A 25,533-nucleotide genomic window follows, 5' to 3' on the forward strand; every position below is an offset into this window, starting at 1 on the left:
TGTAAACAACTTCACAGTTCATCAATAAAAAAAATTGCTTGTCTTGGTGATGATGAGCCACAACTGATATGTTCGAAAGAAATACAACTTCATTGTAATAGCTTGCCACAGCTCTTTCTTCAGAAATATAAGCAACATTAATGTTCTCTGTCACGCCTACTTGGTAGTACTTCTTTAACTACCACCTGGTCTACTTTTCCAAAGGTTTGTATACTCCCGCGCCCGAACAGTGTTTCACAACAAGTGCTTTTGTGGGTAAGATCAATTGACACGAGATTCACAACAGCTTCACAATGTTCAACAGTTAGCAGCTTCAGAACTTTTAACAACTCTTCAGGGAAAAACAATATTCACATTCTGAATATCCTTTTCCAGAAGGGCAGCCTTTATATCACTCTTGTTTCCTCACTGAACAAGTTACCAAATGCTAACACGCCTTGGGTCTTATTCTGCTTCTCCCTTGGCTTTGACACTGAGTTAATACCAGCTTGTATCATGTACTGTACCAAGTATGAGCAACAAGACTCGCCACTTAAGAATATTTCATTAGCCCCTTTCTGCTGTTGGCAATATCTGTTGAATTGTGTTTGCCTTTGCTTTTGGCTTGGGCAATGCTTGTGGGTATTATTTCTTAACAATATCACTCTCCCGGCTTGCTGGTTTCTCCATGGGCTCACAAGTCTAAAGTGACAGTCATTTGGTTTTGTTACATAAGGTTTTTGCTTCTGCTCAATAGTTCATTATTCAAATTTATCTTGAGAACCACTTTCACTCATACGTGAGTGTTGCGGTCGCTGCTTTTCAATAGCTCATTATTCAAAAATGCTTTCTGAACTACCTTTACTCATACTCGAGTTCTGGTTATTCGGCAAAAGCCTGCCTGGAACACGCAAGTGGGTGCAGAGCGCTCCAGGGACACTACCAGCTTGTGAACTCACTAGGTAAGACGTGTGCCTCCGATCCCCTCACCACTTGCAGGACTTCTGCTTCAGTGGCTCCTCGCAACTCGTCAAATTACTTCTTTCAGTCCGCCTCCGCCCATGGCATCTCCAACAGGAGCTTCTCTTGCTCCTGAGGCCATCCGGTGCACACCAACCGGAATCTGCCTCAAGACCTTCTGGTGCACGCCAGCCACCTGAGCCCACCTCCTGGGAATGAAAGCTTCCCTTGCTTTTGCGTCCCACTGCGCAGCCACTGCACTTCAGGAGTTGGGAGACCAAGACCCTCTTCCGGTGCACGCCAGGCACCAGAGCCCCCATCCTGGGAAGGAAAGCGTCCCTCCCTTCAGTTTCCCGCTGCGCAGCCTCTGCACTTCAGGAGTTGGGAGACCCAGACCTTCTCAGGACCGGCTCTGCCGAACAACGGTCCTGGCGTCTTCTCGCTCGTTCAGCTTGTGTCTGGTCTGCCTTCACCAACCACACTGCTTCTGCTGCTTGCGTTCTCTGCTACTCTGCTGCTCCTGCTTCTCCTGGGTCATCTGAGTTAACGATCTGACAACTCCTGCAACATTGCATCTTTTTTGCCCTCTTCTCTGTCCCAGTACTTAGGAAATTATGGGACTTGAAGTCCCTAACGACAAAGTTATTTTTTCGAGTTTGAATATTACTTGTAAACCCTAGTCTGTTCTTTAGGAAAGCAGTTCTTTTGAGTTGTTACTATTCACACTGTAACATTGGGCGTTAGGGAGGTTTTTAACTTTATAAGTCTTTTTATTTCTCTCAAGGCCTAGGAGTTGGTGATTGTTTCTGCCCCTATTCATATGTGTATTTTATGGAACAGAAAGATGTTTATTACAACAAGCCATTACATACTTTGGCATTGAGGAGACATCCTTGTAATAAGAAGACACACACTGCTTTCCATCCCACAGAGTCCTCTCATTCTCCTGGGCCTAGTCTCCTCCGATGTGATCCTTCCGCAGAACACCACCCGAAGGTCAGGAACATGAAGCGCCTGCCTTTCCCTGGCCACCGAGGAGGAGACTTTAGGCAGGGGTTTAGTGAGGCGTCCGTAGGATTAATCACAATACATTGTACGGTGACATGTCAAACTGGCAGAAGCTTACTATATCTTGGATACACAGCTGCCTCAAGGCACTAAAAAGTTACTTTCTCCCTACGATTTTGTACATTTTCCAGATGCTTCCGATAACAGTACTGGATGCACTACTCGAGGAAGCTAACAGGCGTATACTGCACTTTTTGTGGCAGGGGAGGAAACTGTGGCAAGGGAGGAAACTGTGTGTACTTATGACACCCTGGTGCTACCCAAAGAGAGAGGGGGCGTGGGATTCCCAGACCTTCATATGTACTATAAGGCATCAAAGTTGAGGGTGCTGGTTCCTCATTTGAGGCAGGGCAGGGGTAGGCAATGGTAGAATGGGAGTAGTCTCGACCGTTACATTAAATACAAACAAGTCCAAGTCAGTCTAGTCAAAATAACAAGGACTAAACTAAAATAAAACTAACCTTCCCTCCTTCTCAAATGACAAATGTGTTAAGGGAATACAAAAGAAAAAATTGTGTCTTAAAAGAAAAGTTAAAATGGCTTGGGTAACAACTCACTTCCCCATGTTCAGCAGCACAGGGTCTCGAGAGTTTCTTAAAAAGGATGAAGGATAGGGGGATGGCACTTTTATCATAAAAATCGTGATGGACCACACAAAGGGCCTTGAATTTAATATGCTTGAACACTGGAAGCCAATGCAATTTTAACAGAATGGAGGTCGTCTGACAGGACAGAAGACCCCCACAGCTAACCGAGCTGCTGAATTTTGCAGCACTTGCAACCGTTGGAGAAGATATGCCGGCTGCACCGGGTAGAGCGCATTACCATAATCTAGCGAGCTGGAAATAAGAGAAGATACAACCAATGACCGGGGATGCATAGGAAGGTAAGGAAGATCTTTACGCAGTAGTCAGAGTTTAAAATGAACCGACTGGCAGACTGCGCTGATCTGATTCTGCATAGAGTCCGAGTCAGAAAGCTTTACCCCCAAATTCTTGACCACCACAGGAGTGGGCAGAGGGACGAGATCAGATGGCCAAAAGGCTGAAGACCAACCAGAAGACAGCGAAGAAGAGCCAACGACCAGTACCTCGGTTTTGTCACGTTAAGGCAAAGCTAATTTCTGCCCATCCACATGTGGATAGCAAGAAGGCAAGAGCTGCAACATTCAGCCGAAGCAGGGTGTGAGAGATCGAGCCTCAACAGAATCTGCGTGTCGTCCGCATTAGAGAAGCACCGGAACCCAAAAGAGTGAATCAACTTTACAAGAGGCTGGATAGATAGATTAAATAGAAGGGGAAAAAGAGCAGAAACTTGAGGGGCACCACAAGGGAGGATTTTCACAGCAGATATAAACGGAGGTAAGGAAGAGACTGGGTGCGGGCAATAAGAAATGAAGCAAACCAATCCAAAACCTATTCCGAGAAACTGGCAGCGGACAGTTGCTCCAGCAGAATTTTGCGTGAACACCGGAGTCGAAAGCAGCAGAGAGATCTAGCAGGATCAGGGTGGCAGTGCCACCATGATCCACAATCTGAGCCAGATCATCAACCACCGCCACTAGGACCAATTCAGTTCCGCAGCCGGGCCGGAATCTGGATTGAAAGGGATCGAGGTAGCCAGCATCCTCAAGAAATTAACAAAGAAGAGGTGTAACCAGAGCTTCCAACAATGTCATTGGGAAAGTGTGGAGAGAAATAGGATGGAAATTCAAAAGCGTGGAGGAGTCCAGATTAGTTTTTTGAAGAAGAGGGAGCATAAGGGCGTGCTTAAAGGGACTAGGAATGTGAGCTGACTCAAAAGAGGCATTAACCGCAACCATGAGAGGGTACAAAATGCTAGGACAAATGTCCCTGAGAATGCTGAGCGGAATAGGATTGGTAGGGGAGGCCAATTTAAGAGCAAGCTTTGAAGAGATCACAGCAGACTCCGAATAGACAAGACCATCCAGGAGAAGGCAGGCTCAGGGCAACAGAGGCTACCAACGGGGAACGGCAGAGGCACAGATTTATTTACGAATAATGACAATTTTGTCATCAAAAAAGGAACACAGCGAATCACAAAGCCTTTGAGAGGGAGCCACCCCCTAAGTAGCAGAAAGGGACGAGAAAGAACAAACTACCCTAAATAACTCCTTAAAGGAGTTGATGGAAGTTTCCATTTGAGAGGCAAAAACGCACACTTAGCTTGCGTGATGGCTGTCTGATAGGAAGCAATAGCCTGACGGAGGATGGGTTGGATGGATTGTGGAAAAAGGGGGATACCACCATGTCTCACCATCAGGTGCTTCTCCCCCACTCCACGAGGACCCCCTACCCAGGTGATCCTCCCTTGCTAGTCCGCCCCCAGGGTCTGGATGCAAGAGCAACGGCCCTTCCCTGGCAACCATTGTAGGAGATCCCCAGGGAGTAAGGTGAGAATAAATCTTAGGTTTTTCACATACCCTTATGTGATTTGAACGAGACTGCCTTACAGGGGAACCTCACCTCAAAAGGAAACTGATGGTGCTCGATTCCTGTCCCTTTTGATGTTCAACTGGGAAGCAGTATGTTTGTGAGTCCAAAAAATATTGCATAACTTTTGGGTTGGACCAGTAAATTAGTCCCTAGGATTAATTGGGCTGGCAGGTTGGGATGACTGTCATGGTTAGATACAATTCCCTTCCAAAGATGGTAACAAGAACTTGTGTTAGGGGATGGCTTTCATCACAGCCATAGATACAACTGATGTTCTTCCTTTCCACTCTCCTCCGTCCTCTAGAACGTAGGTCAGGATGTAGAGCACATTTCTTACTGCCAATGTCCAAGGTCCAAATGGACCCATACAGTTCTTTCTCCTATAATGGCAGGGATTTTATAAGAGGTATTCTCCCCAGTATAGAAGAAGGTACTGGGTTTTCCTTGAGTTTTCTTTTTACTGTGGAAGCGGGGGTTCTTATGTTTCTATTCCCTCTCAACTGGTGTTTTACTAGTGTCAGGGAGGCATGGTATCACAAGTATGATACTGACACCAAAGGTACAATTTGTAAAACCTTTATTCAATTTTCAGGGTATGGAAAAACCCCTACTTTGCCCTGTAGCTAGGTTGGGAGTAGTCTCTACCATCAAATAATAAATAAAACAGTCCTAGTTTAGTCCTTCAAATCAAAATGGCCTACACTAACAAAACTCAATGCATGCCCTATGTGAGAAACCTGAGGGTATTCTGCTGAGTAGACCTCGAGTATCCCTTATTCAGGTGGCCAGAGAAGGGCTGGCGCTCTCAGATCTCAACACTGGGGGTGGACGAGGGAGGGACGATCACCTGGGTAGGGGAACCCAGGGTTAGGTTCGGGGGAATCTCCCAGGTGAGATGCAGTATTATACCGGGAAAGAACAAAAGGAGAAAAAAGTCCTTGAGGCTTTCGTAGGCTGTACCAACTCAACCTCCCTTCCACCCAGTGAATCTCCCTTACCAGATTCCAACCACCCCTACACCTCTGGTAAACCTAATAAGAGCCCAAACCCCATTACAATAGGAAACTACCTCTATCAGAATCCCTGTATTCTTGTTGCCTACCTGAATACTCCCTGTCATTCTTTTCCACGTCCCTCTGGTTATTTTGAGAACTCCCAATCTGCATTAACACAACACTACTGTTACCACAATCCCCCCTGTCTATTTCATAAACCCTACCAACCGCTAACCCCCCCCCCCACTTTCTGACACTAACACTTTATTACACCATGAAAGACAACGGACTAACACTGGAGCCGTTTACTTGACATGCCACAACACAAGGGTCAGGGAGAGTTAGGCAATTAATAATAACCTCACATACCTGACAGACATTTCCTTTACCCGCAGGGATAAAAGGTGTAGCACGAGGGCACACTACTCGCAAGGCAGATCCCACGAAGAGACAGCTATCCCAGTATGGCAATTCAAGGGGAGGAGAACGATGGCGATAACCGAAGAGGCGACAAGGAGAGAAGAGACCTTGCCCTTTCTGACCCAGACCCGCAAAGCCTCCTTAAAGGAATCGTAAAACCACGAACAATAGCCAGCATGTGTCAACGGTACACAAAGCCCTCCTACACTGATAATCAGGACAGGGTGAGACGCTTGCTACTGTCGTACCGTCCTTGATTACAGCGACAAGAAAAGCAAGCGGTTCATCACAGCCAGTGAGTCGAGAGGAGAGCCGATACTGTATCGAACAAAAGTAGCAAATAACAAATTAAGGGAAAATCAAAGAACTGTTAACTCCGAAGGGGAAAAACCAGCTGTAGAGGGGTCCAGCAAGTGCGTGCTCACTCGAGAGACTCTGGTTAATTTCCCCATTGTTGAAACCTATCTCTTCTACAAAAAGTGTGTAAAGGAGAATATGTATGCAAAGGAAAATCAGTGTTAGAATATAAAGAATAAATGTGGCCGAGTCAGCTCTCCTCCTCACGTTAAGACAGCATGGAGTAAGGCAGTCCCCGTAGACAGGATGACACTCTGGCTCAGGTTCTCAACACAAAGGCAGTTCTAAACGTGGACCGAGACCCGCCTGGCCTTCCACATTAAAGTCTTGCTTTCCAGCTTTCAAAACACAGTTCAACAAAATGTTCACGTAGGTCTCCCTCAGTCGGGCTCAGACATTTCAAACACAACACTTGCAGGGATTCCCTTGCCGAAGTTTAATACACATCCTTTAAGGGGTCCCTTCCCCTAACTTATCACACCACTGACCATCTAATGCACTCCAACTCGGCTCTAATATCTAATCTAAGTTATTTGGTACTTAGAATATTAAAGGAATCAGATAGTGCTGTGGACATGCTCTTGTGGAATCCACTGAAAGTCAAAAAAGCAATGGAACGAACTGACTGGATCAACGCAACTGAAGGAATGCGTAAGACAGTTCTGGCGAGATCACATTCAATATTTGATATCAAACTTGGTTTCCTTTCAAAATATCTGAGACAATTCCCTGATTGGAAGGTGAGCCTTAGAGTTCGATTAACTCCAATTCTAATGGGAGAAGCGTTGACCAAATGGGGGGTGAAGCACAAAACCTTTGTCCAACATGCGATGACACAAGCAGGCAATCCATAAAACATGTCTTAATGGACTGCAGGGGAACCTGGGACATAAGAGTGACATATCTGCAAAGGCTTGTAGGCAGAGAGGATGGCCTACTATCAGAAATGTTCTAGGATAGAATAATTGCAGGCCAGGAGACATCACTCACTCTAAATGTGATCCAGGTATTGCAGATGTGTGGGCTAATAGACACAAATTATCAATAGGGGAATGTAGGTATACAAACCAAAGTTTTGAAGAGGAAAATATTTCAATATGCCACTAAGAAATTGTCATTCTATAACGTAGTTTGTTTTAATGTTTTATATGATTATTGTTCTTAATTATGTGGATAAAACTGTAAATCAAAAACCAAAGATGGTTAGAACATGATAAGAAAATATACCTCTGCAGGACCACTTCCACTTTCCCTTCAGCTCACATTCTTGTGTTATTTGCCCCGGTGTCTCTTGGTCTGGGTAGTTCGATGTCATAGCACAAAAGTTAATTATTCACCTTTTTACCCCCCCTTTTCCCCAGGGTTAATTTTGGTCACTTGGCTTTTATAGTTCAATCATTATCGCTTTATAACAAAAACATTTCACCTTTCACAGAGACTTTCGAGTGGGCTGCTTCCTTTCGCCGGATCACTCTGCTACTCAGTATCGCTGGTTTTGCAGCTATCGATAGTTCAAAGTTCATCAAAGGTCTACCTTCCTTCGCATTTCATCCACACGCGTGTAGCCTTCAATTGTGCGATATTCTGTTGCAACTTCAATCTTTAGATCATTACTTGTTTTGTCTTGTGGTGGGCAGCTCATTGATATTTTATGTCATAAGGGGGCCTTATTGATTTATTGTTTTTTTTTTAATGTGCCACATGCAGAGTTCTGTCAGTGCACAGGGTCCTGTCGGGAGGTAATGTATTGATTTGTGAAGTCTTTTCACAGAAACCTACATATCTTATTGTAGGTAACGTTAAAGTGTAATTCACACACAAATCAAATTGTAAAAAGTGGATACTGTCAGAGATATAGCCATATATTATATATTTCAACAAAGCTTTCTCAAAGTTTTCTAATCCCTCTCACTTGATTAACATTTCATTCATGACATCATTGCTCTGAGGAATCTATGATACCATTATCTGAAAACTATTGGGTGTACAGCATGGCACCGAAGACTGCTTTAGGTGAAATAATTCCTGATCAGCTAAAGTCCTAACTTTGCTGGTCTGCTTCATTCTTTGTGTACACTTAACCTCCTTGAGACGGATAATGAGTACCAATCATTTTTAATACCGTGCCATTAACTACTCAGTTTTCCTAAACACGTATTCTGCTTTCTTAACATTTAAAGGTAGACTTCATCCTCCCTACTAAAGGTCTTACCTTTAAGTTCCTCTGTGTTTGCTTGAATTCCAGTAGCTGCTCCGGTCAATACAATTCCATCAGCAAGAAAGAATTCAGCAGCCTTTGCCGTTTCCGATACGCTGACATCGGCAGTCAAGGCGTGAGCACTGTTCAGGTGCAAACACATCACATATTAAAAGTGAAAGAGCTTTCACATAATTTACTGCAATGTTAAAAAAACACCGACTTTATAATACAAGATATTTAACATAGGAATAACAGAAAGGACTAGCACATTTTTTACATGTCAGTGAACGGTTTATAAACTATGTTGGTAAAAATGTATGGGCAGGATTATATGAAATTAAATGTCTGTCACATTTGTTAGATGGTTGACATATGGTGGGTATTAGCATACTTGATCGAAAAACATTTCACCTTTTCAATTTGACCTAATTTTTTGGATTGTTTTTTCGGTCAAATAAAATTCAATAAATATATGGGGATGGGTAAGGGGATAGGTTAAGGTGGTGGAACCAAAAGGGGGGGGGAGGGTTTTGGGGGTGAATCCCTACGCATTTCCATCCCAAAAAATAAATAAAATGTGGTAAAATTGGAAAAGGTCAAATCTTTTTTACCAAGCAGACCTAAACTCATGTGGTGAGTAAAAGACTATACTCAGTAAGTGCAGTTGACTACATTTATTTACACTAAACAATAGTAGACCGACATTGCATGACACTTGACAAGTCAAAAAACAAGTCTATCCCACTGTGTATCATAATGTCTCATTTTCCCATTGGTGATGCAGGTTTTGTGGAGTTTCCAAACCCTGAAAAGTCTCTCAGTATTCTGTTTCAGGCTTCCAAGGGATTCTCAAACCCTGTCACAAGTCTTGGCTCCATAAAAGCCTCTAGGTCAGTCAGGTCACACAGTGGAGATAAATGGAACTTCTAAGTTGGGGTGAAATGGTACCAGGGGTTATTGCTGCTGCCTTTTGTTGCCTGATTATTCCTAGGCCTGGTCTCCCTCCTTCAACCAAATTCAGGGCCTCCCATACTCAGAAGACATGACTGTTCTACCACTGCACCTCATTCACCCTCTGATGTTACCACCTCATCCTACTTTGTACCTACCTTGACTTCTGATGTTTTTACCTCCTTCTCTGTACCTTCTTCATCTCCTGCTGTTGCCACCTCCTCCTGCCCCCTCTCCCCCTCTTGGCTCCAGTCCCCTCATCTCCTCTTCACCAGCCCTTGAACAGGGTCTATCTGAAGTAAGTAGTGACGTCAGCCAGAACTCAGAGTTGCTGGAACAAAATACGACAGCAACACTGAAATTGGATATTCAAGCAGAAGATCTTGAGAACATAAGGATCAAAGGCTTGGCAGAAACAAACAGAGACCAAAGCTAAAACTACTGGTCCAACAATGTTTCGCCACCCTTATGACAGAAGCCAACCCAGAGGACATACGTATAGACTGCAAACACAGGGTGGGCCCCAGAAGAACTGGACCGGGAGATAGACCAAGAGACGTGTTGGCATCCCTGGCCTCCTATGAAGAAAAAGAAAAAAATCCATCTCGCAGCCAGGGTTCAGACCTCTATCTCAATAAACGGCTCACAATTCCTCCTCTTCCCGGACCTAGTGGTAACTACACTACAGAAAAAAAGAGAAAGTGGCCCAGTGAAGAAAGCTCTTTTGGCCTATTATTCCTATGGGATGTAAAACAGCAGAGGGTCACTACATGCTCGGAAGGCCTCTCAATACTGGGCATGGAAGATGGGGAGACAGACCCCAGCAGGGAATAGGTGAGGGAAGGACAGAGGAATAGACCCTGGAAGTGGTCCACCGCAGAAAGGAAAAGAGGAGACAAACTGAAGGGCCCTTTTATGAAGCAGAGAGGGGATGAAGACAGATAAGGAGAAGAAACGTGGGGAGCAAAGGAAAGATAACGATTACTCACTGGAAGAGACTTTGGGGGAACTACATGGGAAGAAGAAGCGGGAACACTGAGGGAAGGAGTGTTACAGAAGTACTTAGCAGGCCGCACGGGCCGGGCGGGGTTTATGAGAGGTCACCACTTGGAATCCACAGAAGGTTATTAATCTCGATTTCTGGGGAAAACCAGGGCCGGTTCCCAAGTCATTTGGGATGCATCATATGATACCGTGCCTAGACCGGAAGAGGGAAGGGAGGGAGAGTGGGGAGGACAGTAGGGGGTGTGGAGTTGGGGGAGAAATGGCGGGGGGAGACGGAAAGGGGTAACACAGTGCCAGAAGCCTGGAAGATCAGGGGAAAGGGACACAAGGGGAGCAAACAGTAACATGAAGCGGCAGAAGCAAGGGCAAGGTACACTCTCCCCTAATATTTAGCGGGAAGTCAAACTGCAGCGAACAGGGGTTACATCGGGAAAAACGGAAGGAGGGAAAAGAAGACAGTCTCCCAAAGTACATAATCCATGGCAGCGAGTAAGTCACTGAATATACTCACACATAACACATAGGGCTTAAACACCCCTAGAAAGCGGAAGAAATTAGAAGCGCAAATCAGAAGAGGGGAAGCTGACATAGTTGTTCTGCAAGAGACAAATATCCAAAAGAGCGATAGTACTAGAGTACGCATACAGCAACTAGCACACATATCAAGCAAATACCTAAAATAAAACAGCAGGAGTCCTGATAGGTTTCAGAAAGATGCTGGGCGCTAAGGTAATTAACTCCCTGGGCGATCCCAATGATAGATACTTATTCCTTCAAATTCACCTGGAGGATAAAGAACTCGCGATAGGCACCCTTTATGCCCCAAACACGGGACAAGAGTCTTTCATATATCAGGTTCTGGGGCAATTGGAAAGGTTTGCGGTAGGAGAAGTCATCTTGACAGGGGACTTCAATCTAGCATGGGACCCAGAAAAAGACTGGAGCAATCAAGGGCCCAACAGGGGAAGTGGTCCATCCGGTGCCCTAATAAGGAAATGTACAGACCTAGCACTAAGAGACCTATGGAGAGCAAAAAAAGGGGAATAGACAGGATACACTTGCTTTTCACATGTCCATTATACCTTCTCTAGAATAGATTATATATGGTGAACTCCAGGAATACTGGGGGCACTAGTGGAGATAAGGATAGACCCAATCTCTATGTCAGATCATGCCCCTTTATGAGCGCAGCTAAGATATACGACATTGCGGAGACAGGTGTGGTCTTGGAAAATGGCTAGAGAAATACTATATGATACTGTAGCGCGGGATATATTGAAGGAGAAAATCAGGACCTACTTTGAAATTAAGGACACACAGAAAGCCCCACTAGAGGTAGTTTGGGACGCCTGTAGGGCAGTGTTTAGGGGAAACATAATCTCTCTTAACTTGCAAAGGAGAAAAGAGAAGGGAAGGCTAGAAAAAGACATGGGGTGGTCATTACGAGTATGGAGGTAGCCATGATGCTATTAGCGCCATGGCTACTCCCATACCGGGTCCGGGTTCCCTGAATGGGGAAATACTGGGCCATTCCAATCTTGGAGGACCCAGTATTTCCCCATTCAGGGAACCCATCCCCATTCCCATTTGAGCCCCCATAGGGCTCAATGGGAATGGGGAGGGAGCTAACAACGGCCCCGTTAATGACGGGCCCGTTGTTAGCTCCCTGGTCCTTTAGCGGCTCCCACTAAGGGCGCCTGGTAAAACCAGCCGCCCTTAGCGGGACCCGCTAAAGGACCTTGTAATGCGGCAGTAAGGGGTTAACGGCACAGGCACCCTTACCGGTGCCGTTAACCCGTTACCACCAACCTCAGAATGAGGCCCATGGACGGAGAACTGAAAGAGGCGCAGAGGGTGTTAGCAAAAAAGAAAAAGAAGCAAAACTGTAGTAGGGTTAAGGACTGTATGAGAAAACTAGATCTATTACGAGCAAGTAGGGCAGAGAAAGCATGATTGAATCTGAAACAGAGGTACTATATAAAGGTGAACAAAGCAGACTAAATGCTAGCGAGACTACTGAAGCAATAGACTAGTAAAAGTAATACAGATAGTATCAAGCTGTCAGACGGCACAATAGTACGCAGACCAGACACATTATAGACTCCTTCTTGACATTTCACACAAAACTTTACTCCATGGTGGGACCGGACCAACAAATCAATACAGAATTTCTAGCCAGGGTTCAGCTGCCTAAAGGTTCCCAAGTAGATAGGGATATCCTTGAAAAAGATATAACGGAAGAAGAAGTGGGTCGGATTATCAAAAGCCTCCACAGTAATAGGCCCAGATGGATTCCCTGCACTTTATCTATAAAACATTACGCAAGGATCTTATACCATTTCTAACTAGATTATTCAATTCCTTTTGGCAATCAGGGGGTTTAACACGCTCTATGTCCGAAGCGGGGGTCGTTCTCTTTGGGAAACCGAATAAAGATTGGACGAAGAACTGCGGTTCATACTGGCCCATAGCACTACTTAACATAGATGCTAAAATAGGTTGTATACGAATTGTACGAATGACAATTGTTCGAATAGCAATTGACCTTCTGCACAAATGACTGAATTTAAACGGTCAACTAGGCTATATATGTAGGGGGGGAAGCCCTCGCCGCAGCCCCCCACCCAATCCAACCCCCACCCAATCTCCTTATATTATTATTACCACAACCCAACCCATTATATATATACATATATATATATATAAAAATGACCATACGGTCATTTGTGCAGAAGGTCAACTCGGACCCCTGTTATTTGAACAATTGTATCATTCGAACAATTGTAAACAAACAATTCGGGTGGAATGGCCATACATATTTCAAGTAATGAAATATGTGGGGTTCGGGCCTAATTATATTAAAAGGGTGGAAGCAAACTACAAAGATCCATCTCTTAGACTTCCCTCATCACACAAACTTTAGACACAATTCGAATAGAGTGGGGTACGAGGCAGGGCTGCCCCCTGTCACCTCATTTATATGATATTTTTCTGGAACCCTTGCTGGCCCTAATTAGAGCAGATCCCAACATAAAAGGGGTCCCATTCAGCAGCAAAACTCATAAAACAGCGACATACACAAAAGACATGATGATGACGTTAGTGGAACCCGAAAAATCAATCCAAGCCCTGTTTAAAGTATTGGCCAAACGAGAGAAGATATCTTAACTTAAAATAAATATGACCAAGTCAGAACTGATGGAGATGGGTATACCTAAAGAACAATCTGAAGCCTTACGCAGGAGCTCTCCTTTCAAAGTAGCCGTAGAGAGTATCACTTACCTAGGGGTAGCTCTGACTAATAAGATGTCCACTTTGTACAAGGCTAACTACCTAGATTTTTTTTTTTTAAAAACAGGAGGTCTTCTTGAGTTGGACCGCTCTTCGAATCTCTTGGCTTGGGTGTCTAACGATGGTCAAGATGGTGACGCTTCCTAGATTGCTGTATAAATTTCAGGCCCTCCCGATTGCGGTTGCACAGTCGTTCTTCAAGGCCATAAATAGGATGGTTTCAAAATTTATATGGCCGAACAAACGCTCAGGGGTAGCCTAGGATCTGCTTATGACTCAGGAGCAGAGAGGGGGACTGGGACTACCCAACATAAAAAGAGATTATGAAGCTGCCCAATTGAGGGAGGTGCGAGAATTGCTTACAGAAAAAGGGAAAAGGTCTGGGCCAGGATGGACAGAGCAGTTGCGGGGTGCCCTCTGGCGGGATTACTATGGCTACCAGGGAAAGACAGGCTCCCAAGCGCTAGACGTAAGCACTACATGCAACATCTGGCATAAATGGTTAAAAAGGTTCATCTCTCAACCCGTCCATTCGCCTTCACCCCATTGTTCGAGAAGCCAAACTTCACCCCAAGTATAGTAAAGAGCAAATTTGGGCAATGGCGGAGGCATGGGTGCAGAAAATTAGGAGACATTGTGTGGGATGGAGAGATAGCAACACTTGAAGAATTCAAAACTCAATTGGGAGTGAATGAAGCCGAAAGATATGAATATATACAATTAAGAAACTGGTTAAAGCAACCAGAGATTCGAAACGAAGCAACACGACAGCTAACAGAATTCGAAAAATACCTTACCACACATTCGGAAGATAAAAACTTAGCCTCAAACATTTACGCCATCCTTCAGGGCTGCTCTTTTTGAGAGAAATGGCTGTATCAGGTAGTTTTGGAGGGCACAACAAGATCAGAGATTACACAGGAACGGTGGGAAGGGTTATGGGGGAACATCCCAAAGTGAACTAGACCCACACAAATAAGGGAAGCCTGGTAGAAGATGATGCTACAATGGCATTATACACCCTGAAAACTTCACAAAATGTACAAAACAACTTCCCAAGAGTGCTGGAGGGGCTGTAAGGGAATAGGAAATTGGAGGCACATATTGGGATTTCCCTAAGATAAGGGAATTCTGGGAAGAGGTGACTGCTCAGATAAAGACCACTATGCCAGAACTGCAAGAACTTTCCATAGGGGTACATTTATGCTGAATACTCTACAGAATGGTACTCAATTTTGAAGCCCTGAAAGAGTTCTGATGACTCAACTGATTACAGCCTGGCTAGTGATAGCAAATAACTGGAACCAAAAAGTGCCCCCCAGACATAGATAGAATGGATATGCAAAATGTGGGACATTGTAGGGAGTGGATCACCTACCGTTTACAAGGAGATGCAGGTAAAATACAGATAGACAGGGGAGAGCTGTTGGAATACTTACAAAGTGACTATATGCAGCAATGGTGCCCACAAAACTTGAGATCAATGGACCTAGGGTGATCCCCCGCTCTAGAACCAGATAACCAAACGGGAAAAGAAGATCTACAGGACAGCCCTAGCTAAAACACTGTGGAGCCATGGGAGGCGGGGAGGGGCGGGTGAGGTATCGGGTGCAAATGTTGTAAAACTACTAATAACAATAATTTAAAAAATAAATAAATGGGTGCGAGACCACCGGACGATCTTCTCGACCCCTCAGAAGACATGACCCTCAAAATCCCCAGAGCACAGATGCATGATGCTTGGGTCTGCGCCAGAGGCCTCCAGTTTTCTGTTTGGCTTATAGAATGGGGTATGGTGCAATCAATGGTCGTGTCCTTCCCGACGGATCTTCCCACATTTCAAAACCATAAGGGATCCTCCGCTATTGATTATTTCTGCCTTTCATTGCAAATGTGGGCCAGGATCCTGGAATTTGAAGTACTGGGTGACCTTTGTAGCGATCACATCCAATAAGCTTAAAATTGCAAGGGATTGCGGAGAAAGAAAGGAAGGTTGCTTCCCAAACTTAGCAGACATTGGGTCGATGCAGAACAGGAGAACCAAATGGGCCAGAATTGTGGATTTAAACTTACATCGTAAAGTTCTGGCAGAGCAACGCCCTTGTGTTTTGTCTATTTTAGACAATCCTGGTAATACCGCTCATGTGGTAACCAGTTTTGCAGAATTGAGAAGGGCCTTCTCGAAACAGTTTGAGCAGAGATGCAAGAGCAAGCCGAAGATAAAAAAGAAGGGCTGGTCTAAAAAAGCCTGCGTCTTTGCCAAAAACATGCTTCTGGCACTTTAAAATCTCCAGTCGGCTCCAAGTGTGACATCATCAGGACAAGAGCAAGGCATCGTGCAGCCCTGGAAAAGAGGAAAATCGAGCTGGAAGCGTGGGTGAGCTTACTGCAGGCTGTTTCGACCCAGGACTCAAAACGATTTGGGGAATTTGTCAATAGGGGGCCAGTCTATATGACCGCAAACAGGACAAAGGGAATGCATGTGAATGAACAGTCATGGGTGGAGTCTGTTTAAAGGCATGGATCCCTCCCAACCGGGATCGAACTCCAGTTCTTCCGTGCATTTTATGCCTGAGGAGATACTTTTGGCCATTAATAAGCTGGCGGGAAATCGTACCCCAGGTCCGGATGCCATTCCAGTGGACCTTTTTCATGATCAGGTCAAAGTCCGGGCACCACTGTTAACGGTGGCCTGTAATGCCTTCTTGGAGTATGGTAACTATCCAGCTTCCTGGGTGTTGGCTATTAACTTCCCTATTTTTAAAAAGGGGGCCTGCCAGCCCACTGTCATACCGACCCATCTCCCTGCTTGATACTACCTTCAAACATTTTGGGAGAGGGTTGCAGGGGCACATTGAAGTATGGATTTCAGAACATTCTATTCTCTCCGACATTTAACTTGGTTTTAGACCGGGGGTCGGGCCCACGGAACAGGCTCTGAATTTGTACTTACTGGTCACAAATGTTGTCTACTGTAAGGGTGAGGCCATATATCTCGCATTCATAGACCTGGGCACGGTTTTGGACAAAGTGAATAGTTTAAAGTTGTGGGCCGTGCTTGGGTCCAAGAAGTACCCAGAGGAGATCTTGGCTCTATTGAGGGAGTTACAGAGTGATAATCAGGATAGTGGGCGTAGTGGGCCGGATGGGGGTTGCACGGCTTGCTCTGAAGCTGGTTTGGGGGACCTGAAGTGCTGTGTTTTGGCCCCGGTCCTTTGCACCTTGTACATTAATGGGCTACACAAAGTCCTGGTGGACTCGCAGGAAGATTTCCCGAGGTTGGGTGGTAGGGTTTTCCCAACCACAGCTTACGCTGATGACACAGTTTTGATTGCTAGAACCACAGTGGCCCTTCAGAAACTGATCAATGCCTACTCTGTGTTTATGAATAATTTGGGACTGAAAATGCATACCATGAAATCTGCTGTGATGGCATGTGCTGTCGGGAGGAAAACCGTGAAAATGAACCCTGTGGTCTGTAATGGGGCAGTCATCCCAAGAGTCAAAGCATTGGATTACTTGGGTGTCTGTTTTTCAGCAGCTGTAACGGGAAAAGCGCATCTGGGTAATCAACTATTGATGGTGGCCCAATACCTGGGTGGGCGTTCCTGTTTTACGGCCTGGTGTCATGGTCAACCTTTAGATTTGATATTGAAAGGGAATGGCACCCAGGCAAAGGCTGCTGTTCTTTATTGATCCCTTCTTTGGGGTTACACGGAAATGCCTCATTTACAGTCACAGGAAAATAAATTCCATAAGGGCATTTTGGGACTTCCAGGGTCCGCTCCTTGCAGTGCACCAGGAATTGGGAATGGGCTTTCTAGAGGGCCAGTGGGCACTGGAGCCAATGCTCTTCTGGTTGTGTCCGGTCAAATGAGAGGGCAAGTTTCATTATTCAGTTTTCTTTGGTCAGGGATAATTGGCCAAACATTCCTTGGCTTTTGTTTATAAGTTACTTTTCAATTGAAAAAAAATGCTTTGGCACTTTTCCTTCTGAGAATGCATGTTTAGAGCAGTAGTTAATGCGAAAAGAGAATGCAAGAAGTTATCCATTCCATTGAACAGAGCTATAGTAGCCATTGGTAGCGTGGGTCTTATTCAGCCAGATCTTCTTTTGAGCTTGAAAAAAGGGGGACAAATGGCTGATTATCCGTGCCCGGTTCAACAGTTTGTTGTTGGGGGGAAAATACAGCAAGCTCGATGGGCTTTTCAGATGTAGAGAGCTGCCCAGCTTGTGGAGATGATGTAGAAGATCTATATCATTGTATTTGTCCTGTCTACATGAAGATTCTTCCTGTTTTTAGACCTTTTAAATTGAGACAACATCAATCTGCATTATCCTTCCTTTTATCTGCTGATTCTCCATATGTTGCCTGGTCATTTTTATTCTTTTTTGTACATGTTGTATGTTGCCAAAGTTATAAAAAGTGGGCTAGGTCCCACACACTTTATCCGTGTCCACCGTGGAAAAATAATGCGCCCCAGGAAGCTGACTGATTGATTTCGGGACTAGGGCTCTCCTAGCCAAAAAGGTAAGTAATTATTCGTGGAGGGGAAACTTTTTTTTCCCCATTGTTGGTCTCTGGTGGTTTTTGGTTGCTGCATGTTCATCGAGACGTCTTGCTTCGCTGTGCACCAGGGTTGGTGCAGTGTGTCTCTTTCATCCGCAAGTAGCATGTATAACTCTGGATGCTTGCTGGCTGTTGCTTGTGTCTGTGCCTTATGTTTCGCATTGAGTGCGCTGCCGTTTCAAAGCTATCAAGTGGTTTCCTATGCCCTCTCTTTCTCATTGGGATGTGCCGGTCATAGAAATGTGGAAACAAGCTGACAGGTATCTTGCCCAAGAGTAATGGCAGGAGACAAAAGGCATACAGCACAAAAACAATGCCACAAAGGAGATTTGGGTTACTCTCAATATCCTCTTCTCTCCATATTGGCTCTGAAATCATTTCATTTTCCTCAAACTCTTGTGTAAAGGGGTCCTCAACCCCCTTTGAAAAGGCCAGATTACAGGTCTTGTCACAACTTCCTCTTCCCTCGCTCTCGTTCCATTGTCCTCCAGGGATTTAACTCCTACCACTTCCTGCCCACTATCGCATCTCGTTTCTCTTCCAGCACCCTCTTGCACTGTTCCACTAGTGAATTTATTATGCTCTTTTCTCCTGCATCTTCATCTCCCCCAACCCTTCTTCCTTCTCTGGCTCCTTCTGCGCTTTCAGTTTTTCGAGCTCTTTCCCAGCCCAACCTCTTTTGTACTTTCAACTGCTTATCATATGGCTCTGTCTCTACGGCCGAGGCTTGGCTTCAACCAACCATTTGAATCTGTTTAGTATTATTACAGGAAGCCGGGTTAGGTCAAAGTGTAAATTCAGAGGTGTATCTGCCAAGGAGGCAAGAGACCTAGGAGAGGTTCAAACAAGAGACCATTAAGACGTCTAGGTGCTGATAATGCAAGAGACTCTGGAGAGGTCTAAACAAGATACTGCGGAGACGTTCATATGCTGAGAGGACATGAGATCCGAAGAGGTCTAAATGAAGAGATTGTGGAGAATTCTGAATGAATGAGAATCCCAGAAGACACAAATGAGCCTGAACCCTGGAGGAGATTGTCCAGGGAGGCACTGTGTGTATAGACTGCGGATGGACATAGAGAGAGTATGTTTATGAACCTTTTGGTTGGCCAAGAATGAATAAAGGTTTGTTTTGAAAATAGAGTAGCAAGGAGTGTAATGGCCTTGCTAAGAGTGGATTTAGGCTTTTGTTTCAGCCATTGCCTTGGAACCTTTTATTTCTTAGAATAGAGCGTCCTTGGGGGGACAGGGACTTTACTGTCCCATCCTAAACACGGTTCTACAAAGTAATTTCTCCAACACTAACCCTGTACTAAGAAAACTTAATAAAACAAGTCAACCCAAACAGACATTCTCTGGCTCTCATTTCCCAGCATCTCCACAATACTACAGTACATTGAATTAAATGGAATGTTACATTTGATGATTTAATACCCTTTATTTAAGTATCATCCTGTTATGCAGAATCTTATATTCAATCACATTGTTCTTAAACCAATCAACTTGAATGGGCCATTTCCTTGGGATGTGAGCTGAAGAATGAACAATCAATGAATTACCTATGTTTCTTTTTAATATCAGCAAAAATCTGTACATGCTCTGCCCCAATCTGCCGCCGATATCTGAGCAGGTCCCCAGCACAGGCATTTACAATACCTTCATCTGCAACATGGGAGAAGACGAAACCTTCAGTTCTGATAAAATCCAGACCTAATGGAGGAGATTTCAAATATTAATATTGCCAACATTTTTAGAAACACAATACACTTTTAGAAACACAATTTTACTTTCAAATAAAAAAACACATTCAGGAAACTTGAAATCTATTTCAAATGCGGGTAAGATCTGTGCAGATGTTATTCCTAAATTTCTACGAAAGGCATCAATTGCAATATGTTCTTATTGGACTTGACTTGTTCAACAACTTTCAAATAAAACAAAAAATGAAAGAACAACAAAATGTTATTATAATGATAACAAATAACAGAAAGGTCTGCTGGCTGTATTACATCAAAGCTGATATCACAATGTTAAAATGGAAACCTTTTGTCTTTTTACCCAGACAGATTATTATAGATTCTAAGAGGAGCTTGGACCTAATAAAGGAGGTTTATACTTAACAAAGTAGGGATGCTGTGTTGGATAAACAAGCTGTAGTGATACACAAAATTGCAACTTTGCCAATCAGGGCTTTAGATGACAGCATTAGCCGCTGAAAGCCAATAGTGTATTCAAAGTATGTGCTAAAAATGCTGACAGTAGTCTGTTGTAGCACTTCCATTATGCAGTAGTGAGCTACAAGGAATATGCAGGCCTAGTATGAGTGATAGGTCACATTATGCATTGTTGATAGACAGGCAGGGAGAGGGTCCTAGCTCTGTAGCTAATAGGTATTTTAGGAGTGTTTGGAACATTATGGCACCTATATAGCGCTTAGATAGCCAGTCTTAAGCGCTATAAACACTAAGCTATGAGTGCATGCCTTTTAGAGCTTGCAGATGGGGTTAATACATCCCTGCTTCCCTTAGAATATTCTGCCTCACTAACGGTAGCCCTGCATGGCCCCAAGCTAATCTCCTTTTCTCTGGGAAGGCACTGATAAGACATTCCTGAGCTTTGGCAGATGGGCTCCAGGGAGCCAGGGAGGGGCTCAGGAGAAGGAGCAGTGGAAATTAACAGAGTTGGTTTTTTCCATGAGCCAGCCTATATTTTGCACAGGGAAAGTTCTGGAACTGTGCGTCACGGACGGGCAGCACGAGATTATAAAATATACATGCTCACATGACTCGGGTGGGAGATCGTCCTGTGGACTTGGTTCGAGCAAGATCAAGTGCCCGGAATTGGAGCTCTGACGGCACTCCGCAGCGCTGTCCTCTGAGCGGGGCTTGTTACAGCTAGCTTATGAGGGCCAGGGTCTCCCAGTGCTGATTGAAGGGGCGTAAGACTGTGTTTCTCTATGTTTCTCTATGTTTATCTAAGTTCTATGTTTCTCTATATTTTGCATTTCTCTAAGTTTTGTGCTTTGTAATCTTCTCTAACTTGAATACCAAATGTATATGAAATTCACTGTTTAGAATAAATACTAAAACTTATTGAAGGTGTCATTTGTCACTAGCATGAGATCACTGCTCAGCACAATAGAACCTGTATTTTGGGCTGAATTGGGTATTTTTTGCTATCAAAGGGCTGGCCCCGAGGAAGATTTTGCCCATATCAAGACATTTGGTGGCAGCTTTGTGGGATTTGTGCAGAGCAGTGCCTTGCTGTGAAATGACAAATTGTGTGAGAGAACACAGTGTAGAGTGAAGAGCAGGCTGTCGCATTTCCTTGGGGGTCTCACTGCAGCTCTGAGACTTCAAAAGACAGCAGCGTTGTGTCGGCTTGCCGTGGCCGATAGCTTGTGTGGTTAAGACTCCCTTCAGTAAATCAGTCGTGACTGACTTATTGCTTGGGAATGGAGCCAGGGAGTACAAGGCGATAAACAAGCGGGAAATGGCTTTGTTTAAAGCGCTCCGATGAATGGTCAAGAAAGATGTATGTTCAATTAGGAAAGAATTTTATCATGCGGTTTCCCCAGTTTAAAGTTGTAATTTGAAATGCAAAGTGAGACGGAGTTCTCATCTCTATTCTGTCATGAGGGCAGGGAAAAATAGTTGCGAGGATTTGACATGCAAATTGTGAATAGTAATCTAACCATTGACTCAGCCCCAGTGTGCTAGCGAGTGGGGGGCTGTAATGTTTGGAGGCGAAGGTTCGCTTTTTTGATGTATGCTTTTGAAGTGTTGACATTCCTGAAAAAATAACGTGGGGAATGAGCCGTGCTTAGGAGAAAGAGTAACATCTGTGCTGAGAGCCTAAAGGGTTTGTTTTTCTTTTGGCAACTGTAAATTCCATGTGCTGGTGGCGAATTCTGTTTAAAGGAAACACACTAAAATGGTTATATTGCATTTTAAACTGTGCCATGCTTATAATGGGTGAGAGACTCACTTAAAAAAGAAAGTGAGTGAATGGTATTTGGATTTTCGATTTTTGTGTATTGATTTGAAATTGCAGAATCAGTTTGCAATGGTTTGGGGGGAAAAAACAATTTATATTTTTCTAAATTGCCTCTAAATTGCCCCTGGAGTATTTTTGACTGTTCCCACGCTATGTCATGGATTTGTACTGTTGCCTTATAACTGATGCATGTTTGGAAATAGTGACCTGTTGACTGTGATACATGGTGAAAAATGTTGTTGACACAATAACAGCCCACAAGCAATATAGAGTGTGGGTTGCTCTTGCAGGAAAACCGTGCAGGGAGCTGCACTAAACATGGCATTTTTTAAATGCACTGAAATAAGTGGTTATATTCTGGCAATGGTACAACAGAATGAAAAATCTGTGTGTGATAAGATAGCACAAAGATTTAGTGGGTTGCGGGTTCTTTTGAAAGATCACACATTGCATTGGAGTGAGCTCGTGAAGCCAAACTACAAGGTTACAAGAAAAAAAAACGTATGCTTTTAAATGGGACATTAATCAGTTTAAAACAGGCTAAAAGACGCTTTGACATTTTGCTAAATTACATGGAGTAGAATCTGATGAGAAGAAAAAGTGCCTCTTTTGAAAATAAGAGTCTTGCTGTGTGTGCAGAGCTTGTGCCTTGAAGCTGTCTTGGGCGAGGTGCAGGAAGGCAAACAAAAGCAGAATACTGCACTCCTGTTTAATGAAATGGTGTTTCAGATATGGGAGCTTTTCTGAGTTGCTGGAACAGTGCAAGAAAGAGTTAATCTGGATGAACTGTCTGAAACGAGTGCCTTCCATTGAAGCCGCCACAGTGTAAGAGTTATAGGCAAAGAGATAAGCTTGCTGCGCGAAAGATAAACAATGACATTCCTGCATTCCATCCCCTGTGAGAGACACCGGCAGTGTGAGAAAAAAAAACTGAGGAGAGGGGGTGCAAAGACAGAAATGCTGATGTACGCATGCTTTCTAACGGCATGCAATAACAGAGCTGATCAGAAGTAAAGAATTTGCCCAGTATCAACACTGGAAGGAAAACAAAGGCTGCATGCAGGATGGCAGATGGGCACATCACATCTGAACATTGGGGAACCTGTGCATCTGTGAATGGGCTAAGAAAAGACAGCTGCCTATTCCAACAGACATTGCCATGCAAACCGCATTCCCATGCACCATGTGATGTGATGTGAAGTGAAACGCTATTGCTGTGCAAGCTGCATCCCAGTGCTCCATGTGATGTGAACTGAAGTAAAGCGCTGTGCACTGGAGAAGAAACCTCTAGGCGCTTTGAGAAGAGAAAATACACAGCTGGCAAAATGCAAGCTACATTGCCAGGGCTGGAGTAACTGACAAAGACATTATGGCATTCCAGATGGAAGCAAAACTGACAAAAAGCGCTTAGCCGTTTTGCAAGAGACAACATGCAGAGCGGGGCTTTGGAGTACAACATGAACACTGCACATTAGCCATGATCCAGAAGCCTCACGGCTTAGTGCAAGAATGAATGATTTGTTGAAGCAACAAAAGAAACTGACTTAGACTATCGCGCTCAAAGGGGTGGTCCAAGAAATCAGCAAACACCCTTTGAAAAAATGACAAGTGAAAAACCAGAGGCTTGAAAGACACTAGCTGTATGGAGAAAAATAAACAAAGCTGCTTGTACAACTGCAGGCGGTATTGGACTGAAGGACTTTACCTTTGAAAAATGGAGTGATGCCAGCAGGGCAAACTAAATCAAGATCATGAGACACTGGAAGCAAGTTGGCGCCTGGCATTCGTGATCGCTTTGGTGAATAAGAAAAGCATTGTGCGACCTGGGTACTTATTATATGGCTTTTGTAAAAGCACAGATCAGTCTGAGGTACCATTGACCAACTATGATCACATTGCACAAATGAGTTTGTGATTAGGCAGTTACACCCCTTATGGTTGAGTGTAAATAAGCCCCCAGAAACATGCAGAAGGGTGATAAATAATTGCAGTAGCGATGATAAAGTGTGTAGTTACCTGAAGAGACTTCTGAAGATGGGGGTGGTGTTATGGGAAGGGGTGGATAACGCTGATATTGAAGTTTTGATGAAATCCTAACATTTCTGTTTGTATTTTGCCTAGGCAAAAAAAGCAAGACAATAACAGAAATAGATGTGTTCAATTTGCGGGTGACACTGATCAGTCAAGCAGACACATTCTCAGAGAAAGCGAATTATTGCGAAACGTCCTGCACCGCACTCAATGCTGCTAACATGCATGACGTATGAGGACATTTGTTCTGCAACCTGCGAAAGGTGTCCAACAGAGTAATAACTCTTTTGCTGAACTGGCATGGTGCAGACCTGGATAGTTATCAAATATTTGATGCTACACATTCAAATGATTCAGTTGCTGGAAATAACTTAATTGACATATCTTGCCTTTCTTGTTTAAAGGACTATGGACAATGAGTTGTGGACTGTAAGATCATGCACCACAAACAGCTGTGTGACACAGCACTTGAATGCTAACACATTGAAAAATGGTTTTTAAATGCACTTTTTGAGATGAATCTGAAAAAACAAAATGGTTTTGCTCTTCCAACTGAATTGCTTTAACCAGAGATGCTTTGCTTTTTGAAAAAAAAAATCTTCTACGTTGCACGTAGGCAGGAAAATGACTTATGAATTGTTGGGGCAGCAGGATTATGCAAGCAAGAGTGTAATTTATTTTGAGATAAGATGAGTGCGCACATCAAAGTCACCTGTGCGTAGGTTAAGATCCTTAATTGAAGTAATGCTGCCAAGTGTGTGAGCTCTAATTTGAGATGGTAATCTTTGAAACACTGGATACTTTTACAGCCAGTTTAAGGCAGGTAAATGAAACCATGACTGACGATGTTTGATTTTATGACACATAGTGTGACACGGTTTTTGTTAAACCAACCAGTTTCATGTTTTTGTGGGGACAGCTGTCTCCAGCACACTAATGCAAAGAGTCACCTTTTGATTGTAGACATTTGGAATAATTCTTTGGAAAAGCGCTACAAATGAGTATCCACATGGAATTGCTAGCGTACTGGCCTGGCACATTGTCAGGCATCTTTTGTCACTGAATGGTGATAACAACGATTTGTTTAATTTGTTTAATGTGATGTTTTTCTGACCAAGAACTGCAGCGAGTGTTCTCGCCAAGATTTTATGGACCATAACTTGACTAAATGCATTTTACACAATGGTGTGATGAAACAGCCACTGCCGGAGGGTAGTATGGTGTTTGTGGCTAAAACTAATATTGTATATGGT

The 25,533-nt window shown here is 44.0% G+C and overlaps 1 protein-coding gene across 1 annotated transcript in view; it reads right to left on the reverse strand.

The window, feature by feature from the left end:
- Positions 1–25,533, reverse strand: part of LOC138455020 (uncharacterized protein F13E9.13, mitochondrial-like) — a 170,196-nt gene that overhangs the window by 34,440 nt on the left and 110,223 nt on the right. Inside the window, exons 5-6 of the mRNA XM_069607079.1 lie at positions 19,813–19,963; positions 8,448–8,575 (exon numbers count right to left, since the gene is read on the reverse strand). Of these exons, the coding sequence (XP_069463180.1) occupies positions 8,448–8,575; positions 19,813–19,963 (279 nt within the window). The remainder of the gene's footprint in view (positions 1–8,447; positions 8,576–19,812; positions 19,964–25,533) is intronic.

This window comes from Ambystoma mexicanum, chromosome 1p, assembly GCF_040938575.1.
Source record: "Ambystoma mexicanum isolate Mex_15411 chromosome 1p, UKY_AmexF1_1, whole genome shotgun sequence".
Taxonomy (NCBI): Eukaryota; Metazoa; Chordata; class Amphibia; order Caudata; family Ambystomatidae; genus Ambystoma; species Ambystoma mexicanum.